Source organism: Littorina saxatilis, unplaced genomic scaffold, assembly GCF_037325665.1.
Source record: "Littorina saxatilis isolate snail1 unplaced genomic scaffold, US_GU_Lsax_2.0 scaffold_315, whole genome shotgun sequence".
Classification (NCBI taxonomy): Eukaryota; Metazoa; Mollusca; class Gastropoda; order Littorinimorpha; family Littorinidae; genus Littorina; species Littorina saxatilis.
The window spans coordinates 114,699-133,324 of record NW_027128149.1 but is presented as its reverse complement, the minus strand read 5'-3'; the positions used below and the strand labels follow the sequence as shown (position 1 = coordinate 133,324).

Below are 18,626 nucleotides of genomic sequence, written 5' to 3'. Positions count from 1 at the left end.
GTGAACCTCATGAGCGGAACTACAGCTCAGTGCAGCTGACCAAGCTGAAATCATCATACTACAACTTGCTGTCGAAGAAACCTGACTAGACTAGACTCAGTACCGCTGCATACTACAACTTGAAGAACCCTGACTAGACTAAGGGGCGCAGTGGAAAAAATCAGCTTGTAATGGATTTTAACCACCAGCAGATCTTTATCGGTTTCCCTTTGTTGATTTTGTGTGTATCACTTTTGTGAGAGTAACACTAATAGTATGAAGACAACAAGATTAACTTTTGAGCAAAGCCAAAGGGGAGAAGACTGAACAGATGCAGCTGTCAGTGGCAAGTTCATCTTTTCATTATCAATCTGTTTGGAAGACACTGGTTATAATGCTACAAACTGGCAGGTAAATACAATTGTTTTATCCCTGTTGTATTGGAAGGAGTTAAATTCTGAAGGTGTTCACAAGACATGCAATTCTTACACAAACACGTTTGCACCCACGTCACGCGTACATTTTCCCTAGCCCATATATGGCTTTGCTTGCAAAGTACACCAACTTTTTGAAAAATACACTCAACTTTTTTGGAAAGTACTCTTGCCTCGGGTTTAGGGTAAACAGGTCTGCGTTTTCTGTGTGCAGAATGGTTATGGAGCGTGTGTTAATGTCTGATGTGTTCTGTGTGCAGAATGGTTATGGAGTGTGTTAATGTCTGACGTGTTCTGTGTGTAGAATGGTTATGGAGCGTGTGTTAATGTCTGACGTGTTCTGTGTGTAGAATGGTTATGGAGCGTGTGTTAATGTCTGACGTGTTCTGTGTGCAGAATGGTTATGGAGCGTGTGTTAATGTCTGATGTGTTCTGTGTGTAGAATGGTTATGGAGCGTGTGTTAATGTCTGACGTGTTCTGTGTGCAGAATGGTTATGGAGCGTGTGTTAATGTCTGACGTGTTCTGTGTGCAGAATGGTTATGGAGCGTGTGTTAATGTCTGATGTGTTCTGTGTGTAGAATGGTTATGGAGCGTGTGTTAATGTCTGACGTGTTCTGTGTGTAGAATGGTTATGGAGCGTGTGTTAATGTCTGACGTGTTCTGTGTGTAGAATGGTTATGGAGCGTGTGTTAATGTCTGACGTGTTCTGTGTGCAGAATGGTTATGGAGCGTGTGTTAATGTCTGACGTGTTCTGTGTGCAGAATGATTATGGAGCGTGTGTTAATGTCTGATGTGTTCTGTGTGCAGAATGGTTATGGAGTGTGTTAATGTCTGGATTGGATTGGATTGGATAAGATTTACAGTCCAGTGAGGTTACCCTCATGGAAATTCGGGCTGCTTTTGTAACCGTCTCGCACTCATGCAGACAAGGCGGTGTGATGATAGTCCGACTTCGCTTTTTATTCACCATAAGGCATAACGAATCACATGAAAAAACCCTGAAACACATGTAAATAAAATAATGTAAACGTGGTGTTCCAGTACAATAAAGTTCTAAGATTGTAAATCAATAAATAATTAAATAGTTTACCTCATTTGATTCACATTAACATTAAAACAAATTACAGCTCTCACAAGTAAATGAAGTATGACATATACATCAAATATTCCATTTGGTTCAGCAACATTGCTTCACTGAGACATCGATACAAAACGGCATACACGTAAATATTATATGTATACAATGCAACCAATTTACAACATCAACATGTGAATCTGACATGCTGAGAATAATTTAACATGAACTCCATTCTTAAATAAAGAATGTCACACCGCAATAATAAATATCGCATACCTCAAAAATACTGTAGTTGTAGTTATGAGGGTTTACTCACTCCTCAGTCTGGCCAGGGTATAACCTACAAGCATTACATCAATCATTACTATGTGCACATCATATATGTAGACAATGAAAATAAATATCAAACTCAGGTATTACACAAGCCAACTCTTTGTTTCCAATAATAAAAATACATCATGTGCCTTCTTTCAGTAGCAATTGAGACTGACATTTCCCTAGACACATTATTCAAATAGAAAGTAACTTATGAACAACATGAACGCCTTCAAAAATAAAGAAGCTGGCTCCAAACTAGTTTATGTTCACATTCCTTCTTTTCAACTAAATTCCAAAGCATTCAAACTGAACTAACTAAACTGGCATACAGTTATAATAAAACAATTTCATTCAACAGTCCTGTCATTCAATTCATTTAAGTCAATCTATTTACTAAAATAAAGCATTCATACTAGCATGATCTCACTTACCAAAACAGCAAAAGAAGTCTTGTACAGACAGGTTCAGGTGGTTAACAATGCAATGACACTGACAGGTGTCAGCATACCAAAAAATTCAGTGAGCTTAGTTCACTCAAAAAAAGTAGTCTTCCAAGCCAACATTGGCAACTAAACTGCCAATGAGAGTACAGTTTGCAGCATAAGCCAATGAAAACTTGCCATACAAACAATAGGCACTTCAATGAAGCATATTTTAACAAATAATAATAATAAGCAGGCAACTGATTCCTGCACAGGCACATGAAAAGATTATTCTTTTAAAGGACACAAACAAATGAAGTTATAAGTCAAAATATACTGCCTGCCACATACACCCCCCCGATAAAAAATGGCGTCCTCGTCATTTTACACAACATTTACACCGCATTGTCTAAAACAAATTAAATTCTTGTATATTTTGTACAGTTTATCCTGACACCACAACATTGATGATTGCTTTCACAATCCATTCAGGTGTATCTCCAAGCGATTTCAAATATTCGGCTTTCTGCAGCCACTCTGGTTGCTCTTGTTGACTCATATTCATGACGTAATTTCCAGAGTTGTGCCATGCCGGAGCCTGTTTCTCCCTGAGAGATCTTCTCGGGGCTGGGTTTGGAGGCACCCTGGGCTCCTCCTCCTCTTCACTCTCCTGTGCGTGAGTTTCCAATTCTTCCGCTGAATCCAAAGGTTCCTGTGGATCCTGTTCCTCTTGGGTACCCTCCTGATCAGATACATTCTCCTCCCGATCGATCTCAGTGTCGTCGCCGGAAATTGAACTGTGGGCGTCCCCACTGTGATCAGAGTCTTCAGTGTCACTCACTCGAGTCATCTTTGGGATTACTCGTTCTAATACTTCATTGAAATCACTGGAGTCACTGGTGTCATTGTCTTCTCCTGGTGTGTCTTCGGTGTCTTGTGAACTTTCTGACACAGCTACTCCCTTCCGGCGCAATCTTCTTGACTGGCGCTGCCTTGCTTGTTGAGGTGGAACCTCTTCCCTTGGTAGTTCTGGCTGATCTAACCTTGTTCCAAGTGGTAGGAGTAGGTTTCTATGCAGAGTTCTTTTTCTTCCTGTTCCATTCTCTTTTTGGACCACAAATACAGGAATATCACTGTTTGGTTGTTGGATGACTTCGTAAATGTCTTCTTCCCACTTGTCTGCAAGTTTGTGCTTGCCGTCAAAAGCAACTATCTTGACAAGTACTTTGTCACCAAGTCCCACATCTGCTCCTCTGGCCTTGAGATCGTAAAAACGTTTCTGCTTAGCACGGGCTTTGCTCGCTGCTGCTGACGCCAAGTCAAAAGACTCTTTCAGACGCGTTCTCAAGGTTTCGACGTACTTTGTCAGTGGCACCTGCTTTCCATCATTCTTGTTGAGACCGAATGAAATGTCAACTGGTAGGTGCGGGTCTCGACCGAACATCAACGAGAATGGTGAGAATCCTGTAGATTCATGCCTGGTGCAATTGTATGCATGAACCAGTGGAGCGATGTAGCTCTTCCAGTCTGCCTTTCTGTGCGGTTCAAGTGTCCCCAGCATGTCCAGAAGAGTACGGTTGAACCGTTCGCACATCCCGTTACCCATGGGGTGGTAGGGTGTAGTTCTGGATTTCTGGCATGCGGTGATCTGACAGAGTTCTTTGATGATTCGACTTTCAAAGTTTGCACCTTGGTCTGAATGAAGTCGAAGCGGCATTCCATAGTGGACAACAAAGTTGTTGAAAAATGCATCAGCGGTTGTCTTTGCACTCATGTTTCTGGTTGGAATGGCTTGTGCATAGCGTGTGAAATGATCCGTGATCACCAAAACATGTTGAAATCCTCCCTTAGATGTCTCCAGGGTAAGGAAATCCATACAAACCAACTCTAGCGGCTGGGTGGTGACAACGCTTTTGAGAGGTGCGCGGCTGTTGGCTGGCGTTTTTCTGCGAATGCAGCGTGGACATTTCTTGATCCAGTTTTCTACATCATTCGCCATGCCTGGCCAGAAGAACCTGTCTCTCAGTAGGCTAAGAGTTCTGTCCCTTCCTGGATGTCCTACATCATTGTGCAAACTTTTCAACACGTCGGGAACGTACCTCGAGGGTAAAACTAGTTGCTTTCTGTCCTCTTCCCTTATGCAGGTGGTCCGGTACAAGACTCCACGCATCAACTCTAGCTTGTCAAAGTTTGTGCGGAGGGTCTGATGCGACGTTCCTGCTGGCATGTTCTCTTTCAAGGGCTTTTGGCGTTGTTGCACCGCCTTGATCCAAACCTTGAGCACTGAGTCTTCTTGCTGAGCTTCACGTAGGTCATTGTCACTGAATGTCCCCAAGCTCTGGCCACTTGTACTGCTGAAAGCTGCGTCAATCACAGTTGTCGAGAATGAAAGACACTCAATGTACATCTCTGACTGCTGTGAGTTGCATATAGCTCGGATCGACTCGGCTGGGATGTGTTGATCACTGTCAGACGTAGCAAAATCCTGTATCCCTGGAAGTCTGGAAAGTGCGTCAGCATCTGCGTTGCTTGCCCCTGTGCGGTATTTGATGTCAAAGTCAAAGGATGCTAGAGCAGCTAACCACCGGTGTCCTGTTGCATCAAGTCGAGCAGTGGTCAGAACGTAAGTCAGCGGATTGTTATCTGTGTATATGGTGAACTTGTGTCCATACAGGTAGTCTCGAAACTTTTCCGTGACTGCCCATTTCAGGGCAAGGAACTCAAGTTTATGTGCTGGATAGTTCCGCTCCGATTTGCTGAGTCCTCTGCTAGCATAACTGAGTGCCCTCTTCTGGCCGTCTTGTTCTTGGTAGAGTACTGCGCCAAGTCCTGAACCAGAGGCGTCAGTATGCAGTTCGAATGGTTGACTGTAATCAGCAAAACCTAGTACTGGAGGCTGCGACAAACATTCTTTGAGCGTGTTGAATGCAATGTCTTGTTCTGGTCCCCATGTCCACGGTTTAGGTGACGTCTTTTCAATCTTCTTCCCCTTCTTCTTCGGTTTCCCTTTGACTGGAGTTGGCATAAGTTCTGTCAGTGGCTTAGCGATCTTTGAAAAACCTTTGACGAATCGCCTGTAGTAACCAGCGAAGCCTAAGAACTGACGTACTTCTTCAGGAGTCCTTGGTTGAGGCCAGTTCCTCACTTTCTCACACTTCTCAGGGTCGGCTTCAATACCTCTAGCTGATACAACATGTCCAACGTACTTCACTTTTTCCTGACAAAATGAACACTTCTTAGGATTCAGCTTGAGTCCACACTCTTGTAAGCGGATCAAGACTCTATCAATTCTCTCGAGGTGTTCCTCAAATGTGTCAGAGAAAATGATGATGTCGTCAAGAAAAACGAGACAGATGTTTAGGTGCAAATCCCCAAGACAATCCTCCATCAGGCGCTGGTACGTCGCAGGCGCGTTGGCTAAACCCATGGCCATTCGGTTGTATTCGAAGAACCCTAATGGAGCTACGGTGAAGGCTGTTCGCTCTTTGTGTTCTTCTACAATCTCAACCTGATGGTAGCCGCTCTTCAGGTCTAGAACGGAGAAGTATTTGGATCCTGACAAGGCATCAAGAAGTTCCTCTATCTTTGGAAGAGCATACGAATCCTTGATCGTTCTCGCGTTTAACTGTCGAAAGTCGACACACTGGCGCAGGGTTCCATCCTTCTTCTTTACCCAGACCACGTTTGAAGACCACGGAGAGCGAGAGCGACGGATGATCCCGCTATCCAGCATCTGCTGCAAATGTTCGCGGACTTGTGTGTACATACCAGGTGGAATCCTTCTGTGGCGCTCCTTGAAGGGCGTGTTGTCATTCATTCGGATATCATGTTTCACCCGGGATGTCAGTCCAACGTCATCTTTTCCGCTAGAGAAGGCTTCTATGTGTTCTCTGAGTTTGGTCTTTAGTTTGTCGTACTCATGCTCGTTCAGGGCCTGCGATGTGATCTTGATATCATCCATGAAAGCATCAGAATCAGGACTATCCTCAGGTTTGCTTTCTCTGTCCACAATAGTGACTGGCTGTAGCTCACACAGTATAGCTCTTGATGGGATGGTGACTGTTTGTGTGGTAACGTTTGACACCTGGACATCTACAAATCCTGTGTGCTTGGACTGATAGTTGACTATGCTTGCTGTTATGTCAAGGAGGCTTGCCAAGTCGCCGCTGAGTGCTGGCTGAGCAATAGCGCAAGTAGGCTCGTAGTCAAGTGGCTTGTCTATCACGCCTGTGACTACAATAGAACTGTTGGGTTTGATCGTTGTGCCGTTCAAGTCTGCATTTCTTACAAGTCCAAGGCAGTTCCTGTTCTTCTTCAGTTCCTTTTCCCTTAGAACCATACATCTGAAGCTGAGATACCACGGCGTGTGCATGTTGGCTACTTGTAGAAACTTACAGCCATGTTCCTGCCTGGTATGACCCAAGAAGTGACTCAGAATGTTTGTGCCTATCAAAAGAGGTACGCTACGATTGTAACGGCTATCTGGGACGACGAGTAAGAGACATTCTTGCTCCTCGATGCCATGGCTCCCTGTTCCTGGGGCTGTTAATGAAGCGATGATGTACCCAAGGTATGGAAGTAGTTCTCCATCGGCGCATTCGATCTTCAGTACATTTTGAAGTGGATATATGGGTAGTGTAGGCAAATGTTCATGGTGAAAACTCTCGCTTACAGTGGATACAGTTGAACCGGTGTCCAGTAGCGCTGTTGCTTCGACCCCATTTATATTCACTGCTACCTCATTGCTCGATCCCACAAGTTCTGGTTCTTGCGCTGTGCTTGGGCTACTCATGCTGAAACAATGTGGACCTACATCGAGCCCATCTCTGTAGGTCCGTTCGGGTTTAACACTTGCTTGCTATGATCTAGCCGCACTCTGCACCCGACGCGGATGTGTCCCTTTTCCCCGCAGCGATGGCAGATGATGTCATTGGTCTGACGATGTTGTTGGCTGTTGGCTCCCCGACCTCGGCCACGACCTCTCTGGTTTTGATAGTTGGCAGAGTTCTGATAGTTGCCGTAGTTTGCAGGTTGCCTTTCTTTTACACTTTCTAACTCTGTCGCGAGCTGATGCACCTGTGCTCTTAGCTCATCTACGTCATTAGGGGCTTGCTGGGCAGCTTTCGATATTGGCTTGACCTTTGAGGCTTGGCAGGAACTGTCTTGCTCTATCTGCCTGATGGCGCTTCTCAGCTCATCAAAGTTTTTAATGGTGTCGAACTTGTGGCCTGTGCGATCCTTCAGTTCCTGTCGCAGGCCTGTGTAGAACATGACTCGGAGCATTTCATCCACCTCCATAGGGCGGACTCGGCCCAGGTCCTGTGCTTTAGCTAGCAAGTCCTCGAGCCGGCAGCTCCATTGGGTCACATCTTCTGCGCTTTCTTGTCTTGCACCATAGAAGGCCGCTAGTAGCCTCTCGCCTGCCTGGACATTCCCGAAGACGCTTTCAAGTTTGGTCAGCAGCTCCTTTACAGTAGCAGAGATGCCCAACCGCATCGCGATTCTCGCTGCTTCTCCTCTCAAGGACCGACGAATTGCCTCCAAGATCACTGGCTCATCATAAACACCGTTCTCCATTAGACATCTCACCTCAAACTTCCATAGGTCAAAGGTAGTCTGTTTGTCGCCTTGAGGATTTCCAGAGAAAACTGAAATCTGGGGTGTGCGGGACAGCGCCAATGTCCGTGGTCTAGATCTGTCTAGGTCCTCCTTGCTGTGTGGCCGGCTGTCTGCCTCCTCCTCTTTAATGCCTTGGCTATGGATCCATCTCTCTAGGTCCTCTTTGGTGTCTGCTTTTGGAGTGAGACCGAGCTCCCTAAAAGACTTAAGCAGCCTAAGTTCTTCTTCTGTGACTTGCTCTGCCATACTTGTGGTATGTGTTAAAAGCAACAAACAACAATAGCCACAACGATCACAAAAAAGGACAAATTCCTAACTCCAACTGTCACAGAGTCCTGAAAAATAGCCTGGAAGGTCGCAATAACCTACCGACCAAGTACGAAAAATACCCTGCGAAACAAATTGTATCATATACCACGATGTTTACAACATCCTGAAAATATCAAAGATCAGAACATCAGGCAATAAACAACGTCAGATGCATAAAAAAAAACTATGTTAACACTGACATGCAACCATCCGTTCAATGTTCTTAAAGTAAGATCAAGGTTGTTTCCTGCAAATAATCACACAGCATGCATAAAGAGGTTTGTTTCAAAATTGTCTCCCTTGAACAGTCATGTCACTGTGATTGCACACAAATCTTCTCTTTCTGGCAGAAGTATTCAGGTAGATTGTCTCCCTTGCTCTTATACTGTGCATTAACCCCACACAGACTCAATATGGTAAAGTCGTAGGCCTTTTGCACTGTTTAAGAAACACACGTCTAGACAGAGTACTCAAATCGCAGACTGAGCGCTAACACAACCTGAAGATGAACACTTCTAGCATAACACACTGCAGACGTCACAGGATGAAGAATATACAGCATGTAGACTGGACATGTATGATGGTACTGGTAAACATCACAGCTGGCTGCTGCTGGAACGCACCCACCTCTGCAACTGGCGTTGATGCTGACTGACCTCAGCCCTGGCCAGGGACGTAGGCTGAAGGTTGCGTGGTGACTGGTGTTGCCACGTGAAGCCTTGTGCTTGGTTGACGTTGTAGCCTGGCCAACCTAGGACTGGCGTGCGATGCAGAGTCTGGTGATGCGAAGTCCCTTATTGGGCGCCATTTTGTAACCGTCTCGCACTCATGCAGACAAGGCGGTGTGATGATAGTCCGACTTCGCTTTTTATTCACCATAAGGCATAACGAATCACATGAAAAAACCCTGAAACACATGTAAATAAAATAATGTAAACGTGGTGTTCCAGTACAATAAAGTTCTAAGATTGTAAATCAATAAATAATTAAATAGTTTACCTCATTTGATTCACATTAACATTAAAACAAATTACAGCTCTCACAAGTAAATGAAGTATGACATATACATCAAATATTCCATTTGGTTCAGCAACATTGCTTCACTGAGACATCGATACAAAACGGCATACACGTAAATATTATATGTATACAATGCAACCAATTTACAACATCAACATGTGAATCTGACATGCTGAGAATAATTTAACATGAACTCCATTCTTAAATAAAGAATGTCACACCGCAATAATAAATATCGCATACCTCAAAAATACTGTAGTTGTAGTTATGAGGGTTTACTCACTCCTCAGTCTGGCCAGGGTATAACCTACAAGCATTACATCAATCATTACTATGTGCACATCATATATGTAGACAATGAAAATAAATATCAAACTCAGGTATTACACAAGCCAACTCTTTGTTTCCAATAATAAAAATACATCATGTGCCTTCTTTCAGTAGCAATTGAGACTGACATTTCCCTAGACACATTATTCAAATAGAAAGTAACTTATGAACAACATGAACGCCTTCAAAAATAAAGAAGCTGGCTCCAAACTAGTTTATGTTCACATTCCTTCTTTTCAACTAAATTCCAAAGCATTCAAACTGAACTAACTAAACTGGCATACAGTTATAATAAAACAATTTCATTCAACAGTCCTGTCATTCAATTCATTTAAGTCAATCTATTTACTAAAATAAAGCATTCATACTAGCATGATCTCACTTACCAAAACAGCAAAAGAAGTCTTGTACAGACAGGTTCAGGTGGTTAACAATGCAATGACACTGACAGGTGTCAGCATACCAAAAAATTCAGTGAGCTTAGTTCACTCAAAAAAAGTAGTCTTCCAAGCCAACATTGGCAACTAAACTGCCAATGAGAGTACAGTTTGCAGCATAAGCCAATGAAAACTTGCCATACAAACAATAGGCACTTCAATGAAGCATATTTTAACAAATAATAATAATAAGCAGGCAACTGATTCCTGCACAGGCACATGAAAAGATTATTCTTTTAAAGGACACAAACAAATGAAGTTATAAGTCAAAATATACTGCCTGCCACACTTTCTCCCCGGGGAAAGCGAGCTGCCATACATACGGCGCTACCCATTTTTTTTTTTTCCTGCATGCGTGTATTCATGTTTCCTGAGACTTAATGCCGTGTGAGATGGATTTTTTTTTTTACTTTATTCCAAGTCCCACGGGTATTTGATGGACATTTTTATCTATGCCTATACAATTTTGCCAGGAAAGACCCTTTTGTCAATCGTGGGATCTTTAACGTGCACACCCCAATGTAGTGTACACGAAGGGACCTCGGTTTTTCGTCTCATCCGAAAGACTAGCACTTGAACCCACCACCTAGGTTAGGAAAGGGGGGAGAAAATTGCGGCCTGACCCAGGCCTGAACACGCAACCTCTCGCTTCCGAGCGCAAGTGCGTTACCACTCGGCCACCCAGTCTGACGTGTTCTGTGTGTAGAATGGTTATGGAGCGTGTGTTAATGTCTGACGTGTTCTGTGTGCAGAATGGTTATGGAGCGTGTGTTAATGTCTGATGTGTTCTGTGTGTAGAATGGTTATGGAGCGTGTGTTAATGTCTGACGTGTTCTGTGTGCAGAATGGTTATGGAGCGTGTGTTAATGTCTGACGTGTTCTGTGTGCAGAATGGTCATGGAGTGTGTTAATGTCTGACGTGTTCTGTGTGTAGAATGGTTATGGAGCATGTGTTAATGTCTGACGTGTTCTGTGTGTAGAATGGTTATGGAGCGTGTGTTAATGTCTGACGTGTTCTGTGTGAAGAATGGTTATGGAGCGTGTGTTAATGTCTGACGTCTTCTGTGTGCAGAATGGTTATGGAGTGTGTGTTAATGTCTGACGTGTTCTGTGTGTATAATGGTTATGGAGCGTGTGTTGATGTCTGACGTGTTCTGTGTGTAGAATGGTTATGGAGCATGTGTTAATGTCTGACGTGTTCTGTGTGTATAATGGTTATGGAGTGTGTGTTAATGTCTGACGTGTTCTGTGTGTAGAATGGTTATGCAGCGTGTGTTAATGTCTGACGTGTTCTGTGTGTACACAGAACACATCAGAACAGGTCTCTTTATTCAAATTTCTCGGCACACTGATCTCTGAAGACCTGAAATGGGACGGGAACACCACGTCCATCATTAAGAAGTGCCAGCAGCGGCTGCACTTCCTGAGACAGTTGCGCAAGTTCCGTATGTCACAGCAAATCATGGCGCAGTTCTATCGCGCAGTCGTTGAGAGCACCCTGTGTTTTTCTATCACGGTCTGGTATGGCAGCACCACTGAGAAAGAGAAACAGCTACTGGAGAGCATTGTGCGGACAGCCTCCAAAATCGCGGGCTTTGACTTCCCTTCCGTTGCCTCTATTTTTGAGTTGCGCTCAGGTCGAAAAGCAGGAAAGATTGTTCGCGACCCCTCCCACCCGGCAAACCACTTCTTCGAGCCTCTTCCATCTGGTAGGCGCTACAGAGCTTTGAAAGCCAGAACTAGTCGCTTTCGCTCTAGCTTCATCCCCCATGCTGTACTGACAACTCCTGTAGTGAAGACGTTGTAATATACTGTAGTTATAGGATTGGGGGGGGGGAAGGGGGGGGTTCTTTTGTTACTTAGTCCTTTCACTGCATTCCATTACTGTTCTCATAACTTGTGATAGTGGAAATATGTGCAATGTGGAATGGTCCTTATTTTTTAGGTGCTGGAGTAGTTCTGTGATGGTAGTAGTTTTGTGCAATGCGACTCTAGGTTCAGGTGCTTGAGCAGATCTGTGATAGTCTGTTAATACTGTTGTTTTAAACTGTCTAACTGGCTAGATTATGATTATATAATTTTATGTGATGATCTGACTAAATGATAATAATTACGTGTACTACTTACTTTTATTTTTATGGATTATAAATTTTAGGTATTGTTCTAGTATTCACTAATGTTGTATTGATATTACTGGCACCCCTTTTAAACTGATATGGTTTTTACCTTTACAAGGCGACGATGTGAATTTGTGATGTAGATATGTGGCTGGTTATGTGTGAGTATGTAAATAATTGTGTGTGTGTGTGTGTGTGTGTGTGTGTGTGTGTGTGTGTGTGTGCGTGAGTGTGTGAGTTGTGCCTGTGTGTGCATGACAGTGTAATGTACGTATGTATGCATGCATGGTGATGTGTGTCTGCATATGTGTCTGGTTGGTTTTATTTTATTTTTACCGTGCCGTGCCAAGATGAAATCCTTTTGCAAAATTGGTGAATAAATATCTTGTATCTTGTATCTTGTATGGAGTGTGTGTTAATGTCTGACGTGTTCTGTGTGTAGAATGGTTATGGAGCGTGTGTTAATGTCTGACGTGTTCTGTGTGCAGAATGGTTATGGAGCGTGTGTTAATGTCTGACGTGTTCTGTGTGCAGAATGGTTATGGAGGCAGCAATGGGAATGTTTTGTCTAAAGGTGGTGCGTTACAGCATGTACATGTGGCTGCCAATGTATCTTCTACAGCAGGTGTGTGTGTGTGTGTGTGTGTGTGTGTGTGTGTGTGTGTGTGTGTTAGTGAGACTGTTTGTTTGTTTGTTTGTCTGTACAGTCGGAACGCCCTTTTACAACCTCTAACCCTAAGGCTTAATCTTACATTCAGGATACAGTTACAGAGGTTATGAACTGAAAATCTGGAGAGAATAAAAAACAAGGTTTTAAAGTGGAGGTTGGAGTCTCAAATCACGGACAGGAAGTGGGTTAGTGTAATAAAAAACAAGGTTTTAAAGTGGAGGTTGGAGTCTCAAATCACGGACAGGAAGTGGGTTAGTGTAATAAAAAACAAGGTTTTAAAGTGGAGGTTGGAGTCTCAAATCAGGGACAGGAAGCCTTAGTGTTAATAAAAAACAAGGTTTTAAAGTGGAGGTTGGAGTCTCTAGTCAGGGACAGGAAGCCTTAGTGTTAATAAAAAACAAGGTTTTAAAGTGGAGGTTGGAGTCTCTAGTCAGGGACAGGAAGCCTTAGTGTTAATAAAAAACAAGGTTTTAAAGTGGAGGTTGGAGTCTCAAATCAGTGACAGGAAGCCTTAGTGTAATAAAAAACAAGGTTTTAAAGTGGAGGTTGGAGTCTCAAGTCAGGGACAGGAAGTGGGTTAGTGTTTATAAAAAAAACAAGGTTTTAAAGTGGAGGTTGGAGTCTCAAGTCAGGGACAGGAAGCCTTAGTGTAATAAAAAACAAGGTTTTAAAGTGGAGGTTGGAGTCTCTAGTCAGGGACAGGAAGCCTTAGTGTTAATAAAAAACAAGGTTTTAAAGTGGAGGTTGGAGTCTCTAGTCAGGGACAGGAAGCCTTAGTGTTAATAAAAAAACAAGGTTTTAAAGTGGAGGTTGGAGTCTCTAGTCAGGGACAGGAAGCCTTAGTGTTAATAAAAAACAAGGTTTTAAAGTGGAGGTTGGAGTCTCTAGTCAGGGACAGGAAGCCTTAGTGTTAATAAAAAACAAGGTTTTAAAGTGGAGGTTGGAGTCTCAAGTCAGGGACAGGGAGTGGGTTAGTGTTAATAAAAAACAAGGTTTTAAAGTGGAGGTTGGAGTCTCTAGTCAGGGACAGGAAGCCTTAGTGTTAATAAAAAACAAGGTTTTAAAGTGGAGGTTGGAGTCTCTAGTCAGGGACAGGAAGCCTTAGTGTTAATAAAAAACAAGGTTTTAAAGTGGAGGTTGGAGTCTCAAATCAGTGACAGGAAGCCTTAGTGTAATAAAAAACAAGGTTTTAAAGTGGAGGTTGGAGTCTCAAGTCAGGGACAGGAAGTGGGTTAGTGTTAATAAAAAAAACAAGGTTTTAAAGTGGAGGTTGGAGTCTCTAGTCAGGGACAGGAAGTGGGTTAGTGTAATAAAAAACAAGGTTTTAAAGTGGAGGTTGGAGTCTCAAGTCAGGGACAGGAAGTGGGTTAGTGTTTATAAAAAAACCAAGGTTTTAAAGTGGATCGAGGTTTGAGTCTCAAATCTGGGACAGGAAGTGGGTTAGTGTAATAAAAAAGAAGGTTTTAAAGTGGAGGTTGGAGTCTCAAATCAGGGACAGGAAGCCTTAGTGTAAAAAAAAAACAAGTCGCGTAAGGCGAAAATACAACATTAGTCAAGTAGCTGTCGAACTCACAGAATGAAACTGAACGCAATGCAACGCAGCAAGACCGTATACTCGTAGTCCACCGCTCACGGCATAGGCAGTGAAATTGACAAGAAGAGCGGGTTAGTAGTTGCGCTGGGAAGGATTAGCACGCTTTTCTGTACCTCTCTTCGTTTTAACTTTCTGAGCGTATTTTTAATCCAAACATGTTTTTGGAATCAGGAACCGACAAGGAATAAGATGAAAGTGTTTTTGAATTGATTTGGAAAATTTAATTTTGATAATAATTTTTATATATTTAATTTTCAGAGCTTGTTTTTAATCCGAATATAACATATTTATATGTTTTTGGAATCAGGAAATGATGGAGAATAAGATAAACGTAAATTTGGATCGTTTTATAAAAAAATTGTTTTTTTTTACAATTTTCAGATTTTTAATGACCAAAGTCATTAATTAATTTTTAAGCCACCACGCTGAAATGCATTACCGAAGTCCGGGCTTCGTCGAACATTACCCGACCAAAATTTCAACCAGTTTGGTTGAAAAAAGAGGGCGTGACAGTGCCGCCTCAACTTTCACGAAAAGCCGGATATGACGTCATCAAAGACATTTATCAAAATAATGAAAAAAAACGTCTGAGGATATCATACCCAGGAACTCTCATGTCAAATTTCTTAAAGATCGGTCCAGTAGTTTAGTCTGAATCGCTCTACACACACACACAGACACACACACACACACACACACACACATACACCCTAACCCTCGTCTCGATTCCCCCCTCTAAAAAGAGAGGAATGTTTACCATTTTCTTAAACGTTTTTCATGAAAGTTGTTTGGAACTGAACAGGATGTGGTTGTATCTCTAAACATGACCAAGTTGTATTGACGTCCTTCAAATGTCAAGGTCACAAACAGGGTGCAGTTGAATGGCCCACAACAGTTCTTGAAACTGGATCTTTCAAACTGTAAAAACCATGACCTTTTGTTTTCATATTTACATGTTGTTTTATATTAAACATAATTGCTGGCAGGATCTTGTTTGATCCTGGTCAAATTTCAAGGTCCCTGTGGGGTCGAGTTTTTTTCCAATAAAAAGAAATGATAATTTTGCTGTTTATAGAGCTAGAGCAGTGGATGATATTGCTCATCACAAGTGTGAGTCGTGTAAGCATTTGCTCTTCTTGTGATTGCAGTTGAAATACTCCCAAAGCACAGCAGGGATGCTTTCCACAGTGTTTGAGATGGGAGGGGTGGCTGGTACAGCTCTGATTGGTGTGGTCATCGACAGGTCAGTACTTGACCACAGTGTGAGATGGGAGGGGTGGCTGGTGGGTGTAATTAGGCATGGGCTGTATGAATGTTTTTAGGGTGTTCTAAGACTGGGTTGTATGAATGATTTGAGGATTGAGGCTGAAGTCGACTTCGGGAAGACTTCGTTAAGTCTTTTTACCGAAGACTTATTGCTGAAGCTTCGTGCGGCCAGCTTCACTAAGTTTCTTCGCCCAATTATGGACAGGCTCAAGGTAGGATGTGTGTGTTTTCAGGGTATTTCAAGGTCGCGCCCTGCTTGGGACAGGAATATCCATGATGCTGTCAGCCGGTGCCCTGGTGCTGTTTGCCATGAGTGGAACCTGGGGCATGCTGTTCAACATCTCCTTCCTCTTCCTGGCCGGGGTGTTCAACGCAGGACCTGACTCTATACTGGGTGAGTGATGTGTTCATCTGTCATAAAGTGGTTCGCATGTGAAATAAATGTACGTGTTCTGCCCTATTGCACTGTCTCTACCCTTTTCACACCAAACACTTCAATAACAGAATTTGGGAGGATACAGGCTTATTATTTCCTCAACCAAAAATAAAATACTTCTTCACTTCAAACACATCAATACAAATCAACTTTTCGACACACAGTTCACACAACCTCTCAGCTTTCACTCAATGCATGTAAATACATATTATAAAGATACTTTCTCAAATATAGATTAACGCACAAAAGAAGGCCCCGACAGACACTCACGAGTTCGAATCACAGCTCACTGCATGTCACCAGATTCACTTCCTTGTGTCGCTGAATCCTCGTAGAATAATGAATTCCCAAAGGTCTCCTTGCAGATGCCAACACACACCTTCCAGCGTAGGTGCCAACACACACCTTTCACCGTAGGTGCCAACACACACCTTTCACGTTTCTCCCCGAGAAACCCTTCCGCCATTAGCGAAAGCCACCGTTGTCAGCTACGACCGGTAACGATGAAGACTCCCCTCGTCTAGTCATCTGCGCCGTTGTGGTCCCTTGCTCGCCACCATCGTCCTGCGCTTCTCCCGTGTAAGGTTCCTCCCTAGTACACGCCATGGAAACCCCTCATGGAAACTCCTAAAGAATTTAACCAAGTCTTAATACAACATTCTCTAAAACCATCTCTTCTTCCAAACGTTCATGTACCACTCATACATTCTCGTTCATTCCACGTTCACATTCCGTCCACATTCAATATCCAAACTAATACTTAATCTATGAATAACACCCCCCATACATGACCGTCTTAAACATAGCATAAATGCGTAGCAATTATGTTCAAGAAATTCCCCATGAAAAACCGTGATACAATTACATCAAGAATTCTCTCAAAGCTGCACACTAAGATTTGGTGCACTTTGTATACACTAACCTTTACACTCCAGCTATGTATTCCAACGTCAATAATATACAACATAGTAAATCATTTACCTTAAGAGACCCGTCTCTTGAAAGAGTACTTGTTCCCAGAACAAGTCTGACACGCGCCGACAACCTTCCCGGTTGAAAATCTCAAACGCTGTGTCGTTATTTACCCCAGACCAGCTACATGTCTCAAACACAGCTCATCTCAAGCTAAAGCCAGTTTTGCGTGGAACACACAAAACCCGTGAATAACGCCTCTCCGGTCAGCTACGCATCACCCTTCACTATTTAGGGAGGTTAAAAACACGACGTGGTTTCACCTCACAAATATGCTACTCACATCTTTGTGACAATCACCTAACCTGACTCTATACTGGGTGAGTGTTGTGTTCATCACATGACTTGACTCTATACTGGGTGAGTGTTGTGTTCATCACATGACTTGACTCTATACTGGGTGAGTGTTGTGTTCATCACAGGACCTGACTCTATACTGGGTGAGTGTTGTGTTCATCACAGGACCTGACTCTATACTGGGTGAGTGTTGTGTTCATCACAGGACCTGACTATATACTGGGTGAGTGTTGTGTTCATCACAGGACTTGACTCTATACTGGGTGAGTGTTGTGTTCATCACATGACTTGACTCTAAACTGGGTGAGTGTTGTGTTCATCACAGGACCTGACTATATACTGGGTGAGTGTTGTGTTCATCACAGGACCTGACTCTATTCTATACTGGGTGAGTGATATGTCCTTGCTGTGTGTGTGTGTGTGTGTGTGTGTGTGTGTGTGTGTGTGTGTGTGTGTATGTGTGTGTGTGACAAGGTGGAGAGAGAATCCAGTAAAGGTGTCCCTGCTGTGTGTGTGTCAAGGTGGACAGAGAATCCACTAATGGTGTCCCTGCTGTGTGTGTGTGTGTGTGTGTGTGTGTGTGTGTGTGTGTGTGTGTGTGTGTGTGTGTGTGTGTGTGTGTGACAAGGTGGAGAGAGAATCCACAAAAGGTGTCCTTGCTGTGTGTGTGTGTGTGTGTGTGTGTGTGTGTGTGTGTGTGTGTGTGTGTGTGTGTGTGTGTGACAAGGTGGAGAGAGAATCCAGTGAACTGTGATAGCAAAAGATATCTTCCCCCACACAATTGGAAGATGTGAGTGTCAAGAAGTATGAAATACTGTAGGTCAGCTTGACGTGCATTGGTAAGTCACTACATCTACTCTCTCCAGCTCATTCTTCCTTTTTTGTGACAAAATTTGCTGCCAGAAACTGGCAATTATAATCCTCAGAATGCACCAGATTGCACCATTTTGCATCCTTTTTTTCCAAAAAATTCCGGGGGGGCATGCCCCCGGACCCCCCTAGCATTCTAGGCGCTTCGCGCCGTCAGCTCGGCGCTTTGCGCCGAGACGCTCATTCCTCCCTATTTTTATCTGGAAAAAGTTGGCACCTATGGTGTATGTGTGTGTGTGTGTGTGTGTGTATGTGTATGTGCATGTGTGTGTGTGTGTGTGTGTGTGTGTGTGTGTGTGTGTGTGTGTGTGTGTGTGTGACAAGGTGGAGAGAGAATCCAGTAAAGACTAAAGGTGTCCCTGCTGTGTGTGTGACAAGGTGGAGAGAGAATCCACTAAAGGTGTCCCTGCTGTGTGTGTGTGACAAGGTGGAGAGAGACTCCAGTAAAGGTGTCC

At 43.3% G+C, this 18,626-nt stretch overlaps 2 protein-coding genes across 2 annotated transcripts in view; one reads left to right on the top strand and one right to left on the bottom strand.

Annotated features, from left to right (window-relative positions):
* LOC138956517 (uncharacterized) overlaps nucleotides 1-18,626 on the top strand; it is a 44,672-nt gene that overhangs the window by 9,484 nt on the left and 16,562 nt on the right. The window contains exons 2-4 of the mRNA XM_070327853.1: nucleotides 12,601-12,691; nucleotides 15,479-15,573; nucleotides 15,830-15,990. Of these exons, the coding sequence (XP_070183954.1) occupies nucleotides 12,601-12,691; nucleotides 15,479-15,573; nucleotides 15,830-15,990 (347 nt within the window). The remainder of the gene's footprint in view (nucleotides 1-12,600; nucleotides 12,692-15,478; nucleotides 15,574-15,829; nucleotides 15,991-18,626) is intronic.
* LOC138956516 (paraneoplastic antigen Ma3 homolog) lies at nucleotides 6,151-8,936 on the bottom strand. The gene has a single exon (XM_070327852.1). It carries the CDS (start codon nucleotides 8,097-8,099, stop codon nucleotides 7,044-7,046), a length of 1,056 nt encoding a protein of 351 aa, XP_070183953.1. The 5' UTR covers nucleotides 8,100-8,936; the 3' UTR covers nucleotides 6,151-7,043.